Genomic DNA, 19857 nt, shown 5'->3' on the forward strand with positions numbered 1-19857 from the left:
TAATAAAAGTAACGTCATAGCTCAATAACAACCTCTAGCGTTTTTGTTCATTTAAACGGTTTTATTCCTTGCATTTTTTGAAAGGCACTATACAAACTGTCAACCATTATAGTAGCAAAAATACAAAAACGACGCTAGGAAATGACATACGAATAGAAACTATATATACAGCATATACTATAAAACTATAAAAGAACTGTAAAAAAACTGCTAACATAAAACTTCAAGTCATCAAATTAAAAAAAAAAGAACTGAACAAGTCCACATGTACGAGCCACAAAACGAACAGCTATAAATATCTAATAACGGTAAACTCCATTCATTTCACTGCTGTGCTTAAAATTAGACTAGAATTAGTGAGTGATTGGTGCAGCGTGACCAGTAAGTTTGATTGGCTCTTTGGGAATGAGGATGGCAAAGCCACATTTCTGCCATTAAGGAACTCTCCAATAGATTTCTATTAAGGATTCTTCGAGTGCGTCTCTCTCTGTAGTGTCTCTGACTGAACCAAGATAGATGATAGCCTCTGAGGACAGAGAAGAGCCGACCTCCCAAGGCAGTAGAGGTCGTGACCTTGTCTCTGCCCATTGTGTTTTCTCAAGAATCAACAATTTCCTCTATGAATTCATCAAATCATTTGGATGCAGGAAATATCTGGGATCACATCCGCCACTGACAGCAATCCTCCCTGACAGATCAAGCTGACAGCACACAGACCTCTATGTTTTTCCCACATGAATAATAACACGCATTAATCCAAGAAGCTGCCCGCTCCGGCGATAAACAGCAGGTCTATCAGTGGAGATATCGGGGTCTGAGGATATGAGCGCCTGATGGCTGAGCTGATATTATGACGCCAGGTCATTGGGGATGTGAGTAAAGACCACTGAGAGATGGATCACCACCACAGAGCCCCAAAACATCCCGATAAGACTAATGAATTTAACTAAGGCTGAACTAAACCTGATACAAGCAGCAGTGGCTTTAGTCTTACTGGATAATATGATAGGATCACAGTCATTAGAAATTATACTGGGGAAACGAGAATACATTTTCATTGACGCTAATTAAATTTGCAGTGTTTACATCTTTTGCCGGTGATGTTCACATAAACTTTGGAGTATTGGATGGCAGGTGTATTCAGCAGCAGACACATCTGTGTGCTTGGCAGGAAGCCCAGACTAACAGCCCTATCAGATGTAGTATATCTCCCACACCTTGAGAAGTCACTGTCATAACTCATTCTCAAGTGTACGGTGAAAAAAACCCCCAAAACAAAACACCCAGAACGAAATCTTAAATTCTGTTGGCATAACCTTTGACTTGCAGTAGCCCATGTGGGACTGTTACTTTCTATCAAACCTGCAGCTTTTCAGATGCTTTTTCAGTCCCACAGGCCTTGCTGGCATGTCATCAGTCTGCAAAAACAAATATATTCCTGGAAAGCAGAGATAGGTTGGCGGGATGGGTTGGGACGCAGGGTTAGGGAGGATCGAGGTTGTGACCTTGTCTTTGGCTGGGTGTTATTCCCAGAGGCTGCAGACCTCTACAAGGTGTCTTATCAGTCAAGCCAGGCGGAGGTTCTCATCTGCAGACACATCAAGGTGGTGGAAGGAACTTACATCAGCGAGGATTTAAAGGAACGTATCCTGACCTCTGCAGCAACCAGGTCAGTTTTATCTAGCTTAAAGTTTATTTATTTTTTCCAGTCGACTCCAAAGCGGCCGATATAAGAAGCAGACGCTCGTCGGGGATGTGGCTCCATCGCTCCTAATCTCCAAAAATGTGTGAAAGAGCAGAGTGTGCTTGCGAGGCTCATATGGATGAATAATGCATCTGATGTTTTATTACTGAGAAATCTGGACCATTAATCTTAAACAGATTGCACTGGCTTTGAGTGTCAGACAGTCTGCCTGTTTGCATGTTTGTGTGGTCAGAAGTGTGTTGGGTTTTTTTTTCACTTTATATATCTATATATATATATATATATATATATGGTGCCAAGGCAGTGGGGGGATGGCACTCACATTTAAAAATTTCATAAAGGCACACAAGCAGTTGGAGGGGGGCCTGGATATGGGACTCGAGCCATGGCGCGAGTCAGGGGAAGCTCTTTCCTCGGCAGCTACTGAGCACCTGCTTATCAAACGCTCTCACACACTTGAGTAAACACGGCTGGATAAACATTACTGAGAAGCAGCGGTCGTAGAGCATGAACATCTGCAAACACATTACCTGACAGGTTAACAATAGCTCGGCCCCTGCTTTTATTATAGCTGCAAAAATCAATACTGTGCACAGCACTGGCTGTTAATGAATGGCTTTTTAAAGTGCAATATCATCTGTACCATGGGCAATCCTTCCATTCATTCACCTTAAAAAGCTTTCATTCTGCACACAAAAAAGAATAGGCAAAATGTGTATTTATAATTAAAACGGTTTCTTATTTAGGAAACCTCAAGTGCAGGAAATAAATTACAAAATAAAGGTGACAAAATAAAGAATAAAACACCATAAAGAGTCTTTAAAAGATGTTGATTCAACAAGCTTTGCCAGAATAGCTTCAGTCCTTCTTGACTTTTTAAGTTTCTGGAACTCTACTGAGGGACAGACATCATTCTTGTAAAAGATATACCCTTCATGTATTTCCTTATTAGTCCAAAATCTTCCATAGGTGTTCAGCTGGGTGTAGACCTAGTGACCACAAACGCCATGGCATATGAAGTCTTAGTAACTGGTGCAAGCTTTTTATATGTCCACACTGCAGGAACGTGGGACCAGGTTGCCAGCGAAAGGACAAAAGGAAGTACTCATCAAAATATCTAGTGATCCCTCATGCCTCATTGATGGGAACAAGAGCCTAAAAGAGGCCACTTCGAATGAATGGCTGGTTTTAACCCCATTCTACGTTATACCTACAATAAGGAAATAAAATAATATTTAGACATTTGCTTTGAAAAGAGGCTTCACCTTGTTCAGCAGCTTCAAGTCCAATTGTCATTTTAAAACACTGAGTACGAGAAACAATTTTTAGTGAAATCTGTTACCTGTAAAATTAGATTTACATGCAGCAGTCCAACCAATCTCGCCTTATTCAGTTTAATTTACCACAACGTCTCCTGAAGGTCTGTTGCTCTGTAAGTGCACATCTTGCTGTCAGGTGAAGTATATTGGGACTTTTGTAAAAGCCTCTTCATGATTTAGTATACTTTGGAGGTGCTTACGTACTCCTTATGAGCTTACAGCTCTTAGGACATTTTAAGCACTGTAAGGAATTGCATTCACCAGAGCGCTGGTCCTGAGAAATATGCCTCTGATAAAGTCTCAGGTCAGTAAAGTCTGTGTTTTTTTTCCCCTCTCCAGTCTACACGTGAGTACCTGGGCCTCGTGGGAACGGTACAGCTTTCACTCACGCCGTAAAACCGTCAGGAGTAATGCCTGGCTGAAGATATAACACGCGGCATTACATACATGAGTCATGCTTTAAATCTCCGCTTTAAATACCCTCCTATTTCACATGACAACAAGCATGCTGCATTCTCTACATTCCTTCATGTGTGCTGAGGATTATTTCAGTGCCCTGTCATTAGGACGAGGGCTACGTGATGACAACACTGACTTAGCCAGCTTTACTTGACTTTGATGTGGCCTGTAAATATTTCCCCTGACACAGGGCTTTTCGCAAAGAAGGTTCCCCTTTGTGGAGCAGTCGTAATCATTATGGGATTGTGTTGCTAATGGTGTTTCAGAGACAGATGTTTTACCCAAGAAGGTTCTCTTGGCCGCTTGAGAAAAAGTCACACATTTTAGTTGATGAATTGGCAGATGTTGGTTTGTTGAATGTTCAGAGTGTGCTTGTTTTCTTTAGACCAGTGGTTCAGCATATTTGAACATCTCTTTATCTTCAGGCCCACTCATGTTCAAATGTGTTCACTTGAAGTCAGTTTTAATTGGATCTAGGTAACTTTCAGTTAGAGTTAGCTACAGTTATGGTAGGTACACCCTTTTTCATACCAGAACATATTGAAAAATAATCTGGTCTTTACAAGGTTTAAAATTAGGTGATGATATATTATCATACCAACATGCAGAAGTAGTTTGTGAAAACCAATCACATCTCATGATTTAGTAGCGTGTAGAACTACATTTAGCAGCAATAACTTGAAATAATTCAGGTCTAAATGACTTTGTCAGTCTCTCACATTTTGTGGAGGAATTCTGGCCCACTCTTCTTTACAGTGTTGCTGCAGTTCCTTGAGACTTTATGCACAATTCTCTCAAGGTCCCAACTCAGCATTTCAATCAGGTTGAATTCTGGACTTTGACTGGCCCATTGCAGCAGTTTGATTCTTCCATTTTTCAGCCATTCTGTTGTAGATTTGCTGCTGTGCTTGGGATCATTGACCTGTTTCATGACATAAATTGGGCAAAGCTTTATCTGTCAGACAGATGTCCTCACATTTGACTACCACTGTACTGACAGCTAACATGAGGTGATTGTGCTGATGTGTTGTGTTTTGTGCATTATGGTCAAACATCTCCACTTTGGTCTTGTCCTTCTAAAGCACATTGTTGCACAGGTCTTGTGATTTTTTTCAGGTGCAACTTTGCAAACCTAATTCACCTTAGGGTGAATTTGCTGGGGCCTCCACTCCTGGGAAGACTGGCAGCTGTCTTGAACGTTTTCCACTTGTAAATAACCTTTCTCACTGCAAATTATTTGGAAATGGCCTCACACTTCCTAGAAGGCAGCACCATTTGCTTCTTTAAGGTTATTGCTGATATATGTATCTGTGCTTTCACCTTGCTGTTCTAACTTTTCTGCCATGCCAAGGTGTAACACAAGTTACACCTTTTTATTCATAATATATAAGCAGTTTCAACTGTTTATCCACACTACTAGCTAGCATACCTCCTACCAAAGCATGAGATCTTTCTGTTAGAGTGTACTTTGTTTCTTCTGCAGAACACATTTCACAGCTACAAGCTTCTCCCCCCGTCCACCCATGTGGTCAGGATGAATTCAGAGAACACAAACATGAACAATCATTTGCCATGGTTTGCACTATTGATTAACTACTCCTGGAGCCAATGGTAAATTTAACTTTGGGAACTTAGCACTGAGCACTAATGGCCTTTTCGCCTTGGGTCTGAGTGCCATTCTGGCCCCGTTCTGTGACACTCTGAGACTGACAGATGGCTTTAGGGCAGTGTTGTTAGGCACTGTAATTGGTTGCTTTCCAAACATGAAAGATTTGTCATGCTGATTAAGTAAAAATGGATGATTCCAGTGATGAAAGGGATGATGGATGGAAACTGAGTTAATGTCTTTTGTTGTCATTTTTTTTTGCATGACAGAAATTGGAAAATGTGACACCACACTGTTAAGCATCGATCTGTTGTCGTTCTTTGGCCCTATTTGCCTAATGGTCACCAGAGTGCCCTTGAATGCAAACTCGGCAGGACACCTGGGCCTTTGCCATGTTCTCCTGGCACTGGTGCAAGCTGCTGGTGATGGCTGTCTTTGAGTGGCAGTCTCAGATGCGAGATTAGGTCCAATAATTGCTTAAGAAGCAGCAGACAAAACAACTGTGCTTAATGTATTTAGATCAGCAGTCTCTGAACATCTGGTGAATTTGCTCTCAAGGCCACAGCTTAAAAAAGCCCATGTAGTGATAACAGAAGTACTTTAGGTCTGTTCAGGCCCCAGATGTGGTTCACAGGGAGGTCAGAATCATTCTGTCCTCATATTGCTCAATGCAAATTATTAAAAGTGCTGTGTTACAGGCTGTGAAATAGTTCAGTGTTTCATGTCTGAAAAATCAATAAGGGCGTTGAAAGCCCAAAGCCTGTGCCAAATAGTTGTATCTGATATCATTGTGTATGTGTTTTTCCACAGTATCATATGAAGTGTTCAGGGACCATCACTGCTACTCACCAGTCATGTTGTGGTAATGTCATAGCTTCCCTGTGAATCGGGGAAAAGACATAAAAACAACGCTTATAAGTAGAAGTAATAGCATAAAGATCGGCAACGTTCATGTAGTCATGACAATGTGTGAAGCTCAAAACTTTTACCCAGGAGACTGGGTTTGTGCTCTGTGTGAAACCAAAAGGGAATATTGAGCTGACTTGTTGTTTCTGCTTTTGTAAATGATCTGTTTTACCTGTTACTTTGCTTAGGCCTGGGCACCAAGCAACAGTATTGTGCAAAAGTCTTGAGCCATCCCCCAATCCTTTGTGTTTTGCTAAGAAAAACAGAATCATTGTCATGCTGCAAAATGAAGCTGCTGCTGTTGCTATTATGGCACAAAAAAATGTTAAAAAAAGATTAAATCATAATCACGTAAAGTATATTATAATGGCAGAAAGCCCTTAAGTCAGCATGCTGTGTTATCGCAACAGTGTTACTGGTCAATTGCATCGTTGGTGCTGGGGTTATGTTGGTTTTGACCATTAATGCAATATTAGACCATTTGTCAAATAATTGGTCATTTTCAAGGCTGTGTTGCTGTTTTTGGCTGATTATGTGGGATTTCCCAATGTGTTTCCCAGAAAAGTGTATTGTTATGATATAGTGTATCACTACAACAAGAAAAATTTCCATATTGACCAAACTTATCTCGTGTGGACACTCTGCTGTATTTTATCATCAAGGGTTTTCCCACAAAGTTTGGAAACTGCAGACACTGTGTTTGTTTTTCATTTTTCTCCTTGAATTCTGGTCTACAACAGTGACTTTGTGCTTTATTGAAGGGATTTATTTTGGCAGTGACTAATTAGAGAACTGAGATTACAATAGCTGCAAAGGGAGTTATGTTCAGATGCAGGCCAAGGCGCTGTAGTTGCAGTAAAAGCAAAAATAAAAGGATTTATACTTCACAATCAACATACATGACATAAAAAAAAATGGATGGTTTGCAGATACTATGACCATTTTTCCCCTCCTAGACTGAGATTTCTGGCTTAGGGACTTCTTCTTGGGAATCCCCATTATTCAATTACACTCACAGCACATGATGAGAGTGTCTGGAAATCAATGGAGAGCATCTGTCCCACAGAGATAACCATTTACCCATGAGATGTATCGTGAGCTGTCAAGCTAATATCTAATTAATTAGTCTTAAACCTCCACCGCACTGATCTGACAGCACAGTGTGTGCTCTGCTGTGTACTGCAGGTAGACACTGAGTATCTGAAAACCCAGATGTTTGAAGTATGGTGCCCGCTGTATGTGGCCTATTTCTCACAGTTACAACCCCCTTCTGCTATATGATGTCAGACCACTAAGAAGCAAATCATTAGGCCAAAGCCGAGAAATCCTAACATCTGTTTCTTCCATTCTGCTCTCAGCCTTAGCTCATTTTGTGTGTGCTGTAACTCAGTAGCGCACATTTTGTGAGTGTGGGCTATTCCCAGCTGACATTACACTGCCGGGCTTGCTTCTGGGCCAGCCATTAGAAGTTACCCAGAGGTACTTCTGGAATTACACATGGAGAGGGGATAAGAGGCTAAACTGAATTATCACACCTTTTAAAAAGCACTCCTGTCTTGACGTTCTTTGACATTTATGAAAGCAACACGAGGATGCAGTCAGGGTGTGATTTTGCATGTATTCCTTTCATCAGTGTTAGCATTTGACTCTTTGATCATTTACACATAAAGTTTTCTGTCTCTCGGCAGGAATACATGGACGCCAACAAATGCATTGATGAACTTCTCAAGCAGCTCGAGGAGGAGCGCCGAAACGTCCGAAGGTAAGAGGTTCTGCCTGAAGATATCAGCAGCTGCCTGCAATTCATTGCCAACCAGAGGCTGCAGAACAATGTTGTTTGGTTTTGAGCTTGAGACAAGCTTTGTGCACAGTTCTTGAGAAATGCTTTTTGTGTTGGAAGCACACTAAAAGTGGCAGACAAAGGGGGAGACTCCAGGCTCAGTTTGGGGTTGACTGGGGGCATTTCTCATGGAGGTCCTTTGGAGCAGATTTGCACAGACAATGGAAATGAAGAGCTTATGGAGATGCCAATCTAATGACCTTGTCCCCTCAATGCTGCTATCATCCTTTCCCTTCCAGCGATGCACAGCCCCCATAGAAAAGAGAGACAATTTTTAAACTTCACCCTCTTTTGTACAACCCTTTCTCCATCTCAATGGAGCTGTATTCCCCTGGCTCAAAGTAATTTTCCCCCTGAGTGAGCAAAGAGGGGCTGGGGGTTGGACAGAGGGGAAAGGGGAATAAGGGTCTCAGGATCGGTGGCTGCGGGGGGTTAAATGACCACTGACCATCCCCTTTACTCGGCCAGGACAGCCCCTTAATAAAGGAAGTGATGTGTAAAGGAATGACCCTCTCATCTAAGTCATCCCCACCCAACTTTCTAAGACATCTCGTGTGAGAGCCAGAGTGACCTAATAGCCACTTAGATGACCTGTGCAAACTGACCTGGGGACCAAATGGTTTCAAAAGCCTTGAACTTGTACAACTGCAACTGATTGAAGTACCCTGATTACCCTGGAAGCTGCATGTGAAACACAAATGCCCAGAGTAGTGTAGATTGGGCATTAACTGGTCATTAACCTGCCAGCGCCCTACCATGGAGTCCATGTGATGTCTGATTGCCCACTAGTAAAAAAATAGTGGATAAATGCCAGTGGGCTCTCTTCATGGTGCTCCCTTTTCAAAGCTCTACCTGTCCAGCTTCTGTCCAGCTTCCCATTTACTGTTTTGTACCCCATGTGAGAAGAAAAAAAAAAACCCTTTGGAGTGTACTCCAACCTGATCCTTCTAAGGTTGTCCAAACTGGCTTAAAAACAAGGTTAGTACCCTGTTTCTGATTGGGTAAATTATACCTTTAAATTATTTAATGCTACATGGCATTGTACTTTGAAGTGCTTAAGCGTTGACATGTAAGCGTTGTGTCTTAGCCTTTGGCCACGTCTCTTCCTTTTGCTCTTATCTCCGCAAGGCATCAAACTTGGTCTTCTACAATGTTTTTCTAGCCATTATGCCATTGTGTAAAACGCTCAGTCAGTAAAAGTAGACAAAACCTGAGAAACCAAGCCAAACCACTAACGGTCAGTTTGGTATGTTTTAAAAAGGACTAGACCGATTCTCTAAGTATCCCCCAATGCACCCCTGCCTTGTAAAACTGCCATTTGTTTCCTTGAGGTTCAAAGATATAAACTCACTCATAACTCAAAGTAGTTTTTGCCATTTGAAGTACATCTTTCAAGTCAGTATCTTGATTGAAAGAATCATGGATAAAGGCTCAAGTTTTTCACGTAATGCTGGTGTCTGGAGGAGAAGTGCTATTTACAAAGATTGCTTTTGTCTTCCATGGGCTCTAGTGAGAGATTCAACTGTGAGGGGCTCTGCATTGTTGCAAGCCTCTAGATGTTGTAAACAAACCAGTGGAAATCCGTACTTTGAAAATTCCTCGTCTTTGAAGCTCAGTTTTTAGAAACAACATACCACCAGCCAGGATTTGTTCTCATTTCTTTTCCAGTGTTGTTCGATTCAGAGCGGCGACAGTGATGAATGATTTCACAAAGGCTTTTGTTCAGCTAAAACATAGACCTCGACTTTAAAACCCCCCCCCAAAAAACCGCCTCCTACCCCTTATTAGGCAGCATCTCACGATGCTGTAGATGTCTCCCTCCACCCCTAAGAATATGGGGCCCATCAATCAGTCAAGAGGAGAAAGAGAAGCCCGTACATTCCTCTAGTTCTTTGCATCCTTCCTTATGACCCAGTGACCTACTACATTCATGGCTCTCATTGTACCATATTATGGGGTAGTTTCACACTGGCAAAGTACACCGATTGGACAATTATGGCTGATCTCTGTCCTAATTTCACTTTTTTTTTTTATGTTAGAAGGCAGATACTACTTTCATTTGATTGCTAAATATGCACATCTTGGTCTTACTTTATATTTTGATCAAATGGGAAATAGGTGAAACTTCTTTTGTCCAGTTTCCTCAATTTTTTAAGGACACACTGCACACCATGCTGAGATATGCCAAGTTTTTAGCTAATAACTCTTTGGAAATCACCTTGTTGGTGCATAAATACTATTTTATGTCTGTCAAACTGTGTTATCTTTGGAATTTTATATTTAGACACAACACTGGTTCATCCGTTGAGTGTTTTATGCTTGAATGATTCATACGTCAGCGTTAAGTGGCTTAGTAAATGATAAATAATCCTCTGAAAATGGCCGGTTACAAGGACTAGACTAAAAGTGAGTGAAAAAGTAGCCAATGTCCAAAAAAAGCTTTGAAAGACCTCCAGAAAGCCTGGAGGGCTATTGCCCGAGAGCGCTTGAATACATTTCAAGAATATCTGGCTCATTGGAAGCAAAATATGAAAGAAATGAGTGGTGGATCGAGACTTTTGCATTTTTATAAATTAAAAGAAAACATGGATGTGGTGTGTTGTGCAAAAGCTGGAGTTTTCACTGATGTTTGCCAAGTAGGTGTCATCTGTACCTAAACAAGCTCCAAATGTCGCAGAGCTACAGGTGGTAAGTGTAAATTAATGAAAAACATGGATTTTTAATTATCTGAATCTAATTAAAGATAATTTTGAGTGTCAGAAACACCTGCTATATCCTCGTCATCCTAAAGCCCCATGAGTTCACATGCAGATACACAATCGCCGTCTCTTGCACTCGGTCGCAGCATCATTGCTCGATGGAGCACAAAGCCCCAGTGGGATGCTGGCCGGCCTCTCCCACTCGATCTATTCAATGTGACCACGTCCTTGACAGACGGAAACAAAAGCTCCACGGCACAGTGTCAACATCAGATGGAGCAAATCCAAATTTGGAAACATCTGACACGTTGTACAGTTGGACACCAAACCCAGGGTTTCCAGTTATTCATCGTTTGTTTGCAGGGCACTCATTAAACATGATGAAATGTCTTTTTAAAGGTTTACACTCTCATTAGTGGTGGCCTTGATATGCCGCTGACACACAGTTGAGTCAGGGCAGGTTGGATGTGTTGAGGAAAAAGAGTTTATTAAAGTCGTTGCTGAGTGACAGACATGTGGTGGTGGGGAACATATGGATGCTCTGCAGCACTAAAAAGCATGACGGGCGGGGAGTGAGTTTGCATGACCTCTTTTTGACAAGCTGCTGTGTCAAGGCACCGTGACTGTGTAATCTTCCCTGTGGATTAAAACAATGCAGATTAGTTTTTTTCCCTCTTTCCATCTCTACTTTCCCACTGTTGATTTGTCAATGTGCTGAGCTGGGGTTTTTTGTTTTTCCACAAATCTTCCCCTGACCTTGTTTTCAGTGGCCATAGCTGGCCAGTGTAAGGGGTCACATGGCCCAGAGCTGGTCTCACCTGCCATTTTCTGCCTGCTGGAGCAGATGGCGTTTGTCTGTGACCCTTTCCACACCTTGGAGGACAAGGAGGGATGAGGAGGGTGGCTGGCAGGCGGTGTGGGGTATGACTGAGGAGGGGGGGGCTCCCTCATAGCAACTGGGAAGTGGGGAGTTGTGATGAGGGAGCAGGGAGGGAGGCAGGGGACTCAGCTGGAGATGCTCGGGGCTTAGGACAGGTTGCAGGGAGCAGGCAACTGCAGCTGCAGCCCAAGTCGAAAGGACATTAACGACGACATCTGCTGATCAATAAGCTATTTGTCATGTTCATAGAGCAGCCCCGCTCCGAAGACGGCAGAGATAGAAAGCGGAGGTCAGATCAGATGTGCTCTTAGGTGGGGGATTATAGCTAATAGGACTTGCTTTGTGTAAGTGAATTCGCCTGTGGGTGGAATTGAAATTGGTCCATTTTTTCTCTGAGAAGCAGCTCAACATTTCTGCCTATTTGTCCTTCCTTGATCATACAATGTTTGAGCTTTAAGACCAACTATGAAAGACTGGCTGGAAAGTCAAGAAAGTCCTTTCTTGAGCTGCAAATTCTCAAAATTGTTTGAGCTATTAAAAGTTTTCTGAGAAACGCTGAATTTTCTTAAAGTTTGTCCTTTTTAAGGGCATTGCTCGTACAAAGCGCCTTCGCCTTTAACAGAGGATGGCGGCGTTAAGTGAGAGAAAGAGCTAAATGAGTGAGCCTGTAAACATGCCAGAGAAAGAAAGACCACAGGAGCACAAAGCTGGGAAACAGCTTTACAAATCTGGACCTTGCTGATGTTGCTACAAGCCATATCTGGCCTCAAAGACGCCTGTGTGCTGCCGGCGGTCTGAGCAAGATGAAAGGCTGTAATCCTCAGCTGAAGTATGTGGCGAGGCCTGCTCTGCCGATGAGGAGGTGGATAGGGTTCAGCCTCCCGCAAACCCCTCCGACGCCCCGAGGATCTGCCGTCTCGCTTGGGCGAGAGCCATGCATTTTACAACTTTAATTGGATAAGTTGACCGGTCTAATGCAATAATTTGATCACGCTAAGCCTTAAAGAGATCTAATATGCTCCCAAAGTATATTTGTGTGCCCTCTGAAGTAAATGACTGAACGTAATCCATCCATTAGAGGTCACTTTACAGCCCAGGAGTCCAGACTCCAAAATATCTTAAAGGAGCAGTTAGTGGGCAAATAAATCAGTCTGTGAAACCCTCATTTAAACCTTCATGCGGGGGTGGAATTTGCCTTTTTAAATTAGTTGGTATTTTTCCTCAAGACTTTGTTATTTTTTAATAAAATGCTCGATTAAACCTTGTGGAGTGTAAACCATGAACAGCCAGTGGTAAAATGACAAAAGGCTCTGCTTTTCATGTATAATTCTCTGGTTTTGCATATTATTTTCCTACTTGATGGCCAGTACGAGTTGTTTAGCAGCCCAGTATAAGTTATCAGTCGTTGGCCGCCAATAACATAACCGTGACTGCGTGGTTTCACTCTGCTGAAAGGAAGATATGATGAGTTAAGTGTGGTTTAAAAAAAATCCAATTCAGAAGCTGTAACTGTGACTTTTCCTTTCAACTTAGCTTTCCCTTTGTTATAATATTTGCTTAATTTTCACCCATTTGTTTGGTTAGTTTTAGGCACCAGAGATGCTTGGTTTGGTTTATGAATGTTTTTGCTAAAATACACCCTTGTAGCATAAATCTTGTACTATAGAGCTGAATTTATTGTGTACCGTGTGTTCTACGCTCTGCTTTGTGACCAGAGGTTACATGCACTTCACAAAGCCACTAGATTTATCTTGCTGCTTACCTTAAATATGGTATATAAGGCAAAACACCGTTTATATAATTCTAATAAGTACCTTGCAGGGAGAACAACGCAGGGAGAATGCACAGGAAGACGGGGCAAAATACACAGAATGACCGAGGGGAATAACACAAACGAACCAGCAACGAGGACGAGGGAACACACACTATAAATACACACCAGTAATCAGGGGATGGGAAACAGGAGGGAAACACACCTGGGAGACATAACAGCTGACGAGGCAGGGGAAACGAGACCTTCAAAGTAAAACAGGAAACACACCGACTGAACACAACACACACCAACTAAACACAGGCTGGGGGACACAGACATAGGAACATGAAACGTGAAACAGGAGAGTACAAAAACCCAAGATAACCAAAACCACAGAATAATAATAAACTTAACATAAACACGGAGTCACAGACTCCGGACCATGACACTCCAGGCTTCCTGAAGGACATTCAAAGCTCTTCTTTGGATGTTTCTGCCTTTTGTTCTGTTCTTTGTCAACATGATCCCACACTGCTTCAATAATGTTGAGGTCCGGGCTCTGGGGAGGCTGATCCATGACTGATAGTGCTCCACTGTGTGTTTTTCTTGACAGTGGGTTTGGGTTGTTTTCATGCTAAAAAAATTAAATTGCGCCAATTAGACTCTTTCCAGATGTTACTGCATGTTAAAGTCTGATGGTACCTTTCTGTGTTCATAAATCATCAATTTTGACAAGATCTCCAACAACACTGGATGAAATGCATACCAAACCATAACAGAAACTCCGTCATGTTTTACAAGTTTTCAGTTAACAGCTCTTTGAGATTCACCATATTGATGCAAAATATTATTTTATGTCTGTCATACTTTGGTATGACATAGAGTCAACCAAAGAAATATGAACAAAAGATGGTTTTTTTGTGACAGGCTGCTAGTAACAAAGTGTCTAAAGATGCAATTTAAATTGCTTCTTTGCTGAGTTGTCTGTTAAGTGTAGACACAAAATTGATTTTTTTTTTTACTTCTAAAATGATTCATAGGTCAGAGTTAAGTGGCTTAACAAACAAAACATTCCTTGGACTTGACTGAAAATGAGAATGAATGAGAAAAAAATGTAGAAAATGTCCAAAGAAATAATGTTGAAATTTGTTGTAAACAGCAGTAAGTTGTTAACATGTGTGAGAATTTGTTTGCTTGAAGGAAGTAGCAAGTCGACAGAAAAGCTTCTTGTTTATCTTGACCTCACTTCACTGTGAACACAATGATAACCTCACTGAAGCCAGAAGTTAAGGAGGTGACACCGCCGCCCTGTGACATAAGTCAACACGTGCTAGGTTATCTTCTCAGAAACTCGCTAACTCTGTCTAGCTGGGACGATCTTCCCCATCCCCCCACACCAAAACAGTCCAGGCCCTGGTCAAATACATGCATCAGTTTTATGGAGCTCATGAGAGGAAAAGGTTAATCGAATGGTTTAATGAGGCCTTTTACCGAAGCGTCTTCAAGGTCGTTTTCATAGGTGCATTCCCCTGTTCATTGCATATGAGAACCTGCCAGTAATATGCTTCGCCTCCCATATCTTTCACCTTAAGCCTTCGTGTTTCTGATGTTTTCTGATTGGTTTCAAGGTTAAGTACATTGCAGAGCCGTAGTGTACTGGCTGTTTTTCTGAAAATAGCTTAACCTAATGGATCTGTCCTTTCCCTGTACATGCAGTGTTTCACTAAACCATTTTCTAGTGGTTTCACAACATGCATATGCAGCGTTTTAAAGGACTTGTGACACTTATTCTTGGCATTTCCACTGAATGGGGTATTATCTGCATTCCTAAAAGCAATTAGGTGCACTTAAGAGACTTTTTGCCAGTGGGATTTTGTGTAATGCCTAATTACTGCTGGTGTTTCACCGGGTTCTCAGACACTCAATTTAAATGTATTGTACTGTAAAGAAACACTTCTACACATTAGTATATTACTTTATCTGATTTCAGCTGAATTGACTGTTCACCACAATGTTCAGGTCTGTAAACTTTAGTTGAGTTCTTCACCGTACAGTGAATAGATTTTTGTCAAGATCAGCTCTAGGGTGAATATGTTATGACTCCTTTTATGCTCCTGAAAGTGTGCCGTTATTTTGACTAAAACATGTGCTGCGAAGCACTCCGGTAAACATCCTCGCTTTAAGATGAGCAGATTGATAGAGCCCGTGTGGTTTTCATTGTTGACACAACCTGTGTGGTGGCAGTCACAGTGGTTGCAACCATGCTATTTACCCCCAGCTCAGGGCTCTCTGGAAAACATCCTCATGTCGTTGAGGAAACAGCAAAGGGTGAAAATGTGTGAAAATCAAAACACTGCAGTCCTGAAAGTGGGTGTCCTGTGAGTCTCTGATGAAGTGATAAGTTGTAAAATTGAATGTTTCTTAAAGTAAATGTAGAATAATGTTTCAGGACAATGTACTGGTCAGTTTTAAACAGAACTCTGGAGTCGGATCCTAAGTGGAGCAGGTGGGATGGATAAACAAACCCAAAGGGCTACAAATTAGACTATACAGGCCTCAGCTAGTATGTTAAATGCTCTTGACAGTACAATTAGAAGAAGACTGAACAAGTATAGTTTGTAGGGTCTTTCAGGAGAAGGAACAAAAGTGCCTAAAGACGAACATGGCAGCACAGCTTAGGTTTGCATCTGGACATAACACAAGACTTCTGGAACAAAATCATTTGGACCAAAGTGAAAATGTGTGGTCATAAAGCACAAAGCCAAACACCTCATATCCGCTGTCAGCATGGCGATGGAGGGGTGATGATTTAGGCTTTTCTTGCAGCTACAGGACCTGGACACTTTGAACTCCTCTGTATACCAAAGTATTCTAGAGTCTGGGCCGATCTTTATCTGTCCGACAGATAAAGATCGGCCCAAAATGGGTGCTGTGACAGTACAACAAATACAGAATGGCTGAAAAAGAAAAGATTCAAGGTGTTACAATGGTCCAGTCAAAGTCCAGACCTCAACCTGATTAAAATGCTGTGTTGGGACCTTAAGAGAGCTGTGCATAAACCTCAATGAAAGAAGAGTGGGCCAGAATTCCTCCACAATGATTTGAGAGACCGATAACATGAGACACAGAATAATTACTTCAGTTATTTCTGCTAAAGGTGGTTCTTTAAGTTACTGAATCATGAGGTGGACTTTTTCACAGGGCTGCACAAACACATAGAACTGATTTTAGAGAGACAGGTGGAAACAAATTTAGGTGGGGCAAACAATCCCAAAGGAGGGGAAAGAAGTAAAACTAACATTTAAACTCAAACAGGAAGTAACCAAAGGACAACAAATTGACACTGAAACATGAAAACGGAGGCGGGAGAGAGAAATGTGAGTGGTTAGAAAACAACAATAGAAACCACTAAAAACAAGTGGCTACCACAAGGGCCACAACATATGCTGCTGAACATTAAATCATAGCTATTAAGAAGACAATAACTGTCCATCTTAACAAGAATTAACACAAAAACATGATGTGCTTAAGTCTCTGTCAGTGGTGTAGGGCCTGCATGGATCATGATGAACATGGGGTGGAGAAAGCAGTTACAGATGCAGGAAGGTGGGGTTTTAATAGTCCTGTAAAACCCCACCCAAGTGTCCTGCATTTTGGGATAATCTTCCCCATCTCCAGAGATGAGCTCCTGCAGCACTGCTGCAAGAGGGCCCGGGGCTGTAACCAGAAAGTACAGCATATAAACACAGTGAAAAAGTGAATGTCAGCTTCTGTTAACCTCTTGGTAGCTGGAGAGGCTGGTGGTTGCTTTAGATCACAAGGATTGCAAAGCCTTGTTAAATGTATTACATGTAAAGATCAATAGCGCATCAATTTAGAGACTCCCCATCTGGTTTAATGATTGGTTAGAGTTCACAGTTTTCACTTTTCGGCTCTGAACATAGAGCTGGTCAGAGGTTCAATCCTCATCTTGCATATTTGAGTCAGACACTCCATAGTCTCCCGATGGATCCATTGGTGTGCTTGATGGGTAAAAAGCACTTGAAAGGCATAAAATGAAGCGGTGAATGAATGCTCGTGTGACTGGTTGAATGTGGCTTGTAGGAGAAAAGTGTCCTGAGGGCTCAGCTGGAGTACAAAAGCACCATTTAAAGCGTATCTAAGTTTGACCTGCATTTGACCATCTCTAAACCTAATCGAGCTTCTGATTGCATAAGAATTAGAGGATGCATTAAATGTTGTGTATTCTGAATTTGCTGCTTTCTTTAAAAAAAAAAAAAAAAAGTCTTTCTGCTGCGAGATCTAACTGTCCCTTTGATTAGAGGAGGATAAAACTAAGATTACCCCATAATAGCCCCCCATTTGTGAATTGTAATCACACAAGGAATGCTCTTTTTCTTAAAAAAGGATTTACTTAAGTTTAATTAAAGATACCGCCATCAGCGTTAATCCAGCTCATTCCACTCCTAATGACTTTAAACATTTCCTGAGATCTTCCAGAGAGGAAAATCTCGGTGCACATGATGATGTCTCACTGGACTGGCATCGTCCCCCACCCCCCCATCAACCCCCTTCCCTGCTCTAATGAAACATGACCGAAGACTGCGTTGCGGGTTTTCATTGTATTACACACTTCATCTTGCAACAAAGAAGTGAAATGACACACATGTAGACGCTCACTAACATGCAGGGAGTCTCCGGAGGGAGCCCTGCCGTGTGATTTGCATCTGTCTTGTGCAGATCCAGGGCAGGCTAGTGTTGGGTAAACAAACAGGCCTGCCTGTCTGCAGAATGGCATTTCCTTTACTCATCATTGTGCACAAAACACTCCCTGAACCTCTTCCCAAAAGATTCCCGTCCATGTTGACAGCTAAATATCCACGCCTAGCACCACCGACGTGTTTCCAAATGACTTTGCACCTCTTGCTTGCTCAGACATTTTAGATGGTTGCTCTCAGAAACAAATCTCAAGCCCAAACGTTTGGGCTAATCTAGTGTACGATTAAAGGCTGACTGGGAACACACACCTAGACGGTAGAATCGACCGGTCTGGTAATGAGCTCAAGTGACGCACGCCGGTCGCCCCTGGTCGCTCATCTGTGATCAAGCTGCAGGGGATTAATGTCACGGAGGGAAAGTGTGGCTGACCGCGAGAGCAGCGGGCCGACAGGATGTTTGTGCGTTCGTGTGGTGCACTTACTCTTACTTTTCTAAACATTTCAGGGCCCTGTACTACACCTGAGTGCACCTACACTTCACTACAGTTGAAATATTGCCAGCTGCAGTGCTTTAAAAACTATCTGTTGTATTTAGCTCCATCTGGGTCAGCATTATCATGCTGCCCACAAAGTAATGCATCAATTATTTAACACTGGAAGGAACTGTTCTTCATAATGAGCACTTTCAAGCTCTCTCTAGCCTCGAGATATCGCTCTGATGAAATGCGAGGCATATCCAGTTCGACGGCAAAGCAAGCTGTGCGTTCGTTTTACGTGATGTGTTTATATTTTACAGGCCAGTCCAGGAATCGGTGCTCGCTGTTGTCTCATTTTAAATAATTTTTTTGGGTGGTAAATTGAGCCAAAAACTTTATTTTGTGCCAGATAAATCCATTTAACAAGGTTACTGAAAGCTTTGATTCCAGCATGAACTATCCAAATGGGAAATTTGTTTTGAACTCACTTGCAAAAATGCAGTTTAGACATCGTGACAGACTTGTAATAGAGTATTTTTGCATGGCTGAATTGCTACTTTCACTTCAGTAAACGTCCTAAATACTTCTTCAACCGCTGCACACATACTACTACTACGAGCACCAGCGTCCTTCTAACCCGAAAGGACCTCAGAGGTGCTGACACTCACGCTGCATGCAGCCACAGCCAGCATACCTCAGACCACCCTGCACCCTATTACAAATCCATATCGACCCACCGGCCCTCCGGCCACTGTCCCAGCACCGGCCTGTCTCCTTCCCTGTACCCCCTCCTCCCTGTGGAATGCTAACCTAGTCCGAGTGTGTGTGTGTGTGACAGTGGTGGAGCCAGGCTGGCTGTGTGGGCGGCCGAGTGTTTCCAAACAGTGGAATCTGTCACTGACACCCCTGGCAGAGCAATAAGCGGCGCCTTAATGAGCTCAGCAGATCACTCAGCACACACACACACACACGCGCACGTTCATATACGCATATGGATTTTGCAAACATCATGCGCACACACTTACACAATGGTGTTAGTAGACTTAATTATCACTGTGACAACGTATGGATTATATTTTGCACGTATTGCATGAAGACACGCACACAATAAACTGTAAATAAAGGATGGGAGTTGCCACCCTGACTTTACATATTAATTAGTGAAGTGACGATTTCAGCTCACGCTCACAGGCTTGGTTAGCAGGGTGCATAAGTGCATAGCACAGACGCAGATAGCTGCTAATTAGTGCTGAGTATCATACAGATAAAAGAAAAGAATTTCACCCAGCAACACTGGCACGAAGAATTCTTAGGCTGTCAGTAGAGTTGTTATTGCATTAATAAGAGTCCAAAGGGCTCTAACAGCACAAATGCAGTCACGACATCCAGTTCAGTAACAAGTGGAAAGACATCTATAGGCCTGGCTAGCTAGAATCACCTGTCATTATGCCACACACAACTTTCAGCCCTAATAATGGCAGGGAAAAAGGGTTTTG

The 19857-nt window shown here is 42.3% G+C and overlaps 1 protein-coding gene across 7 annotated transcripts in view; it reads left to right on the top strand.

Moving 5' to 3' along the window:
* Positions 1-19857, top strand: part of LOC120746080 (nck-associated protein 5-like) — a 176747-nt gene that overhangs the window by 49809 nt on the left and 107081 nt on the right. For all 7 annotated transcript variants that reach the window (XM_040051344.1, XM_040051335.1, XM_040051333.1 and 4 more), the window contains one exon: positions 7684-7757. In XM_040051344.1, coding sequence (XP_039907278.1) covers positions 7684-7757 — 74 coding nt within the window. The remainder of the gene's footprint in view (positions 1-7683; positions 7758-19857) is intronic.

This window comes from Simochromis diagramma, unplaced genomic scaffold (genome assembly GCF_900408965.1).
Source record: "Simochromis diagramma unplaced genomic scaffold, fSimDia1.1 OVJJ01000107.1, whole genome shotgun sequence".
Taxonomy (NCBI): Eukaryota; Metazoa; Chordata; class Actinopteri; order Cichliformes; family Cichlidae; genus Simochromis; species Simochromis diagramma.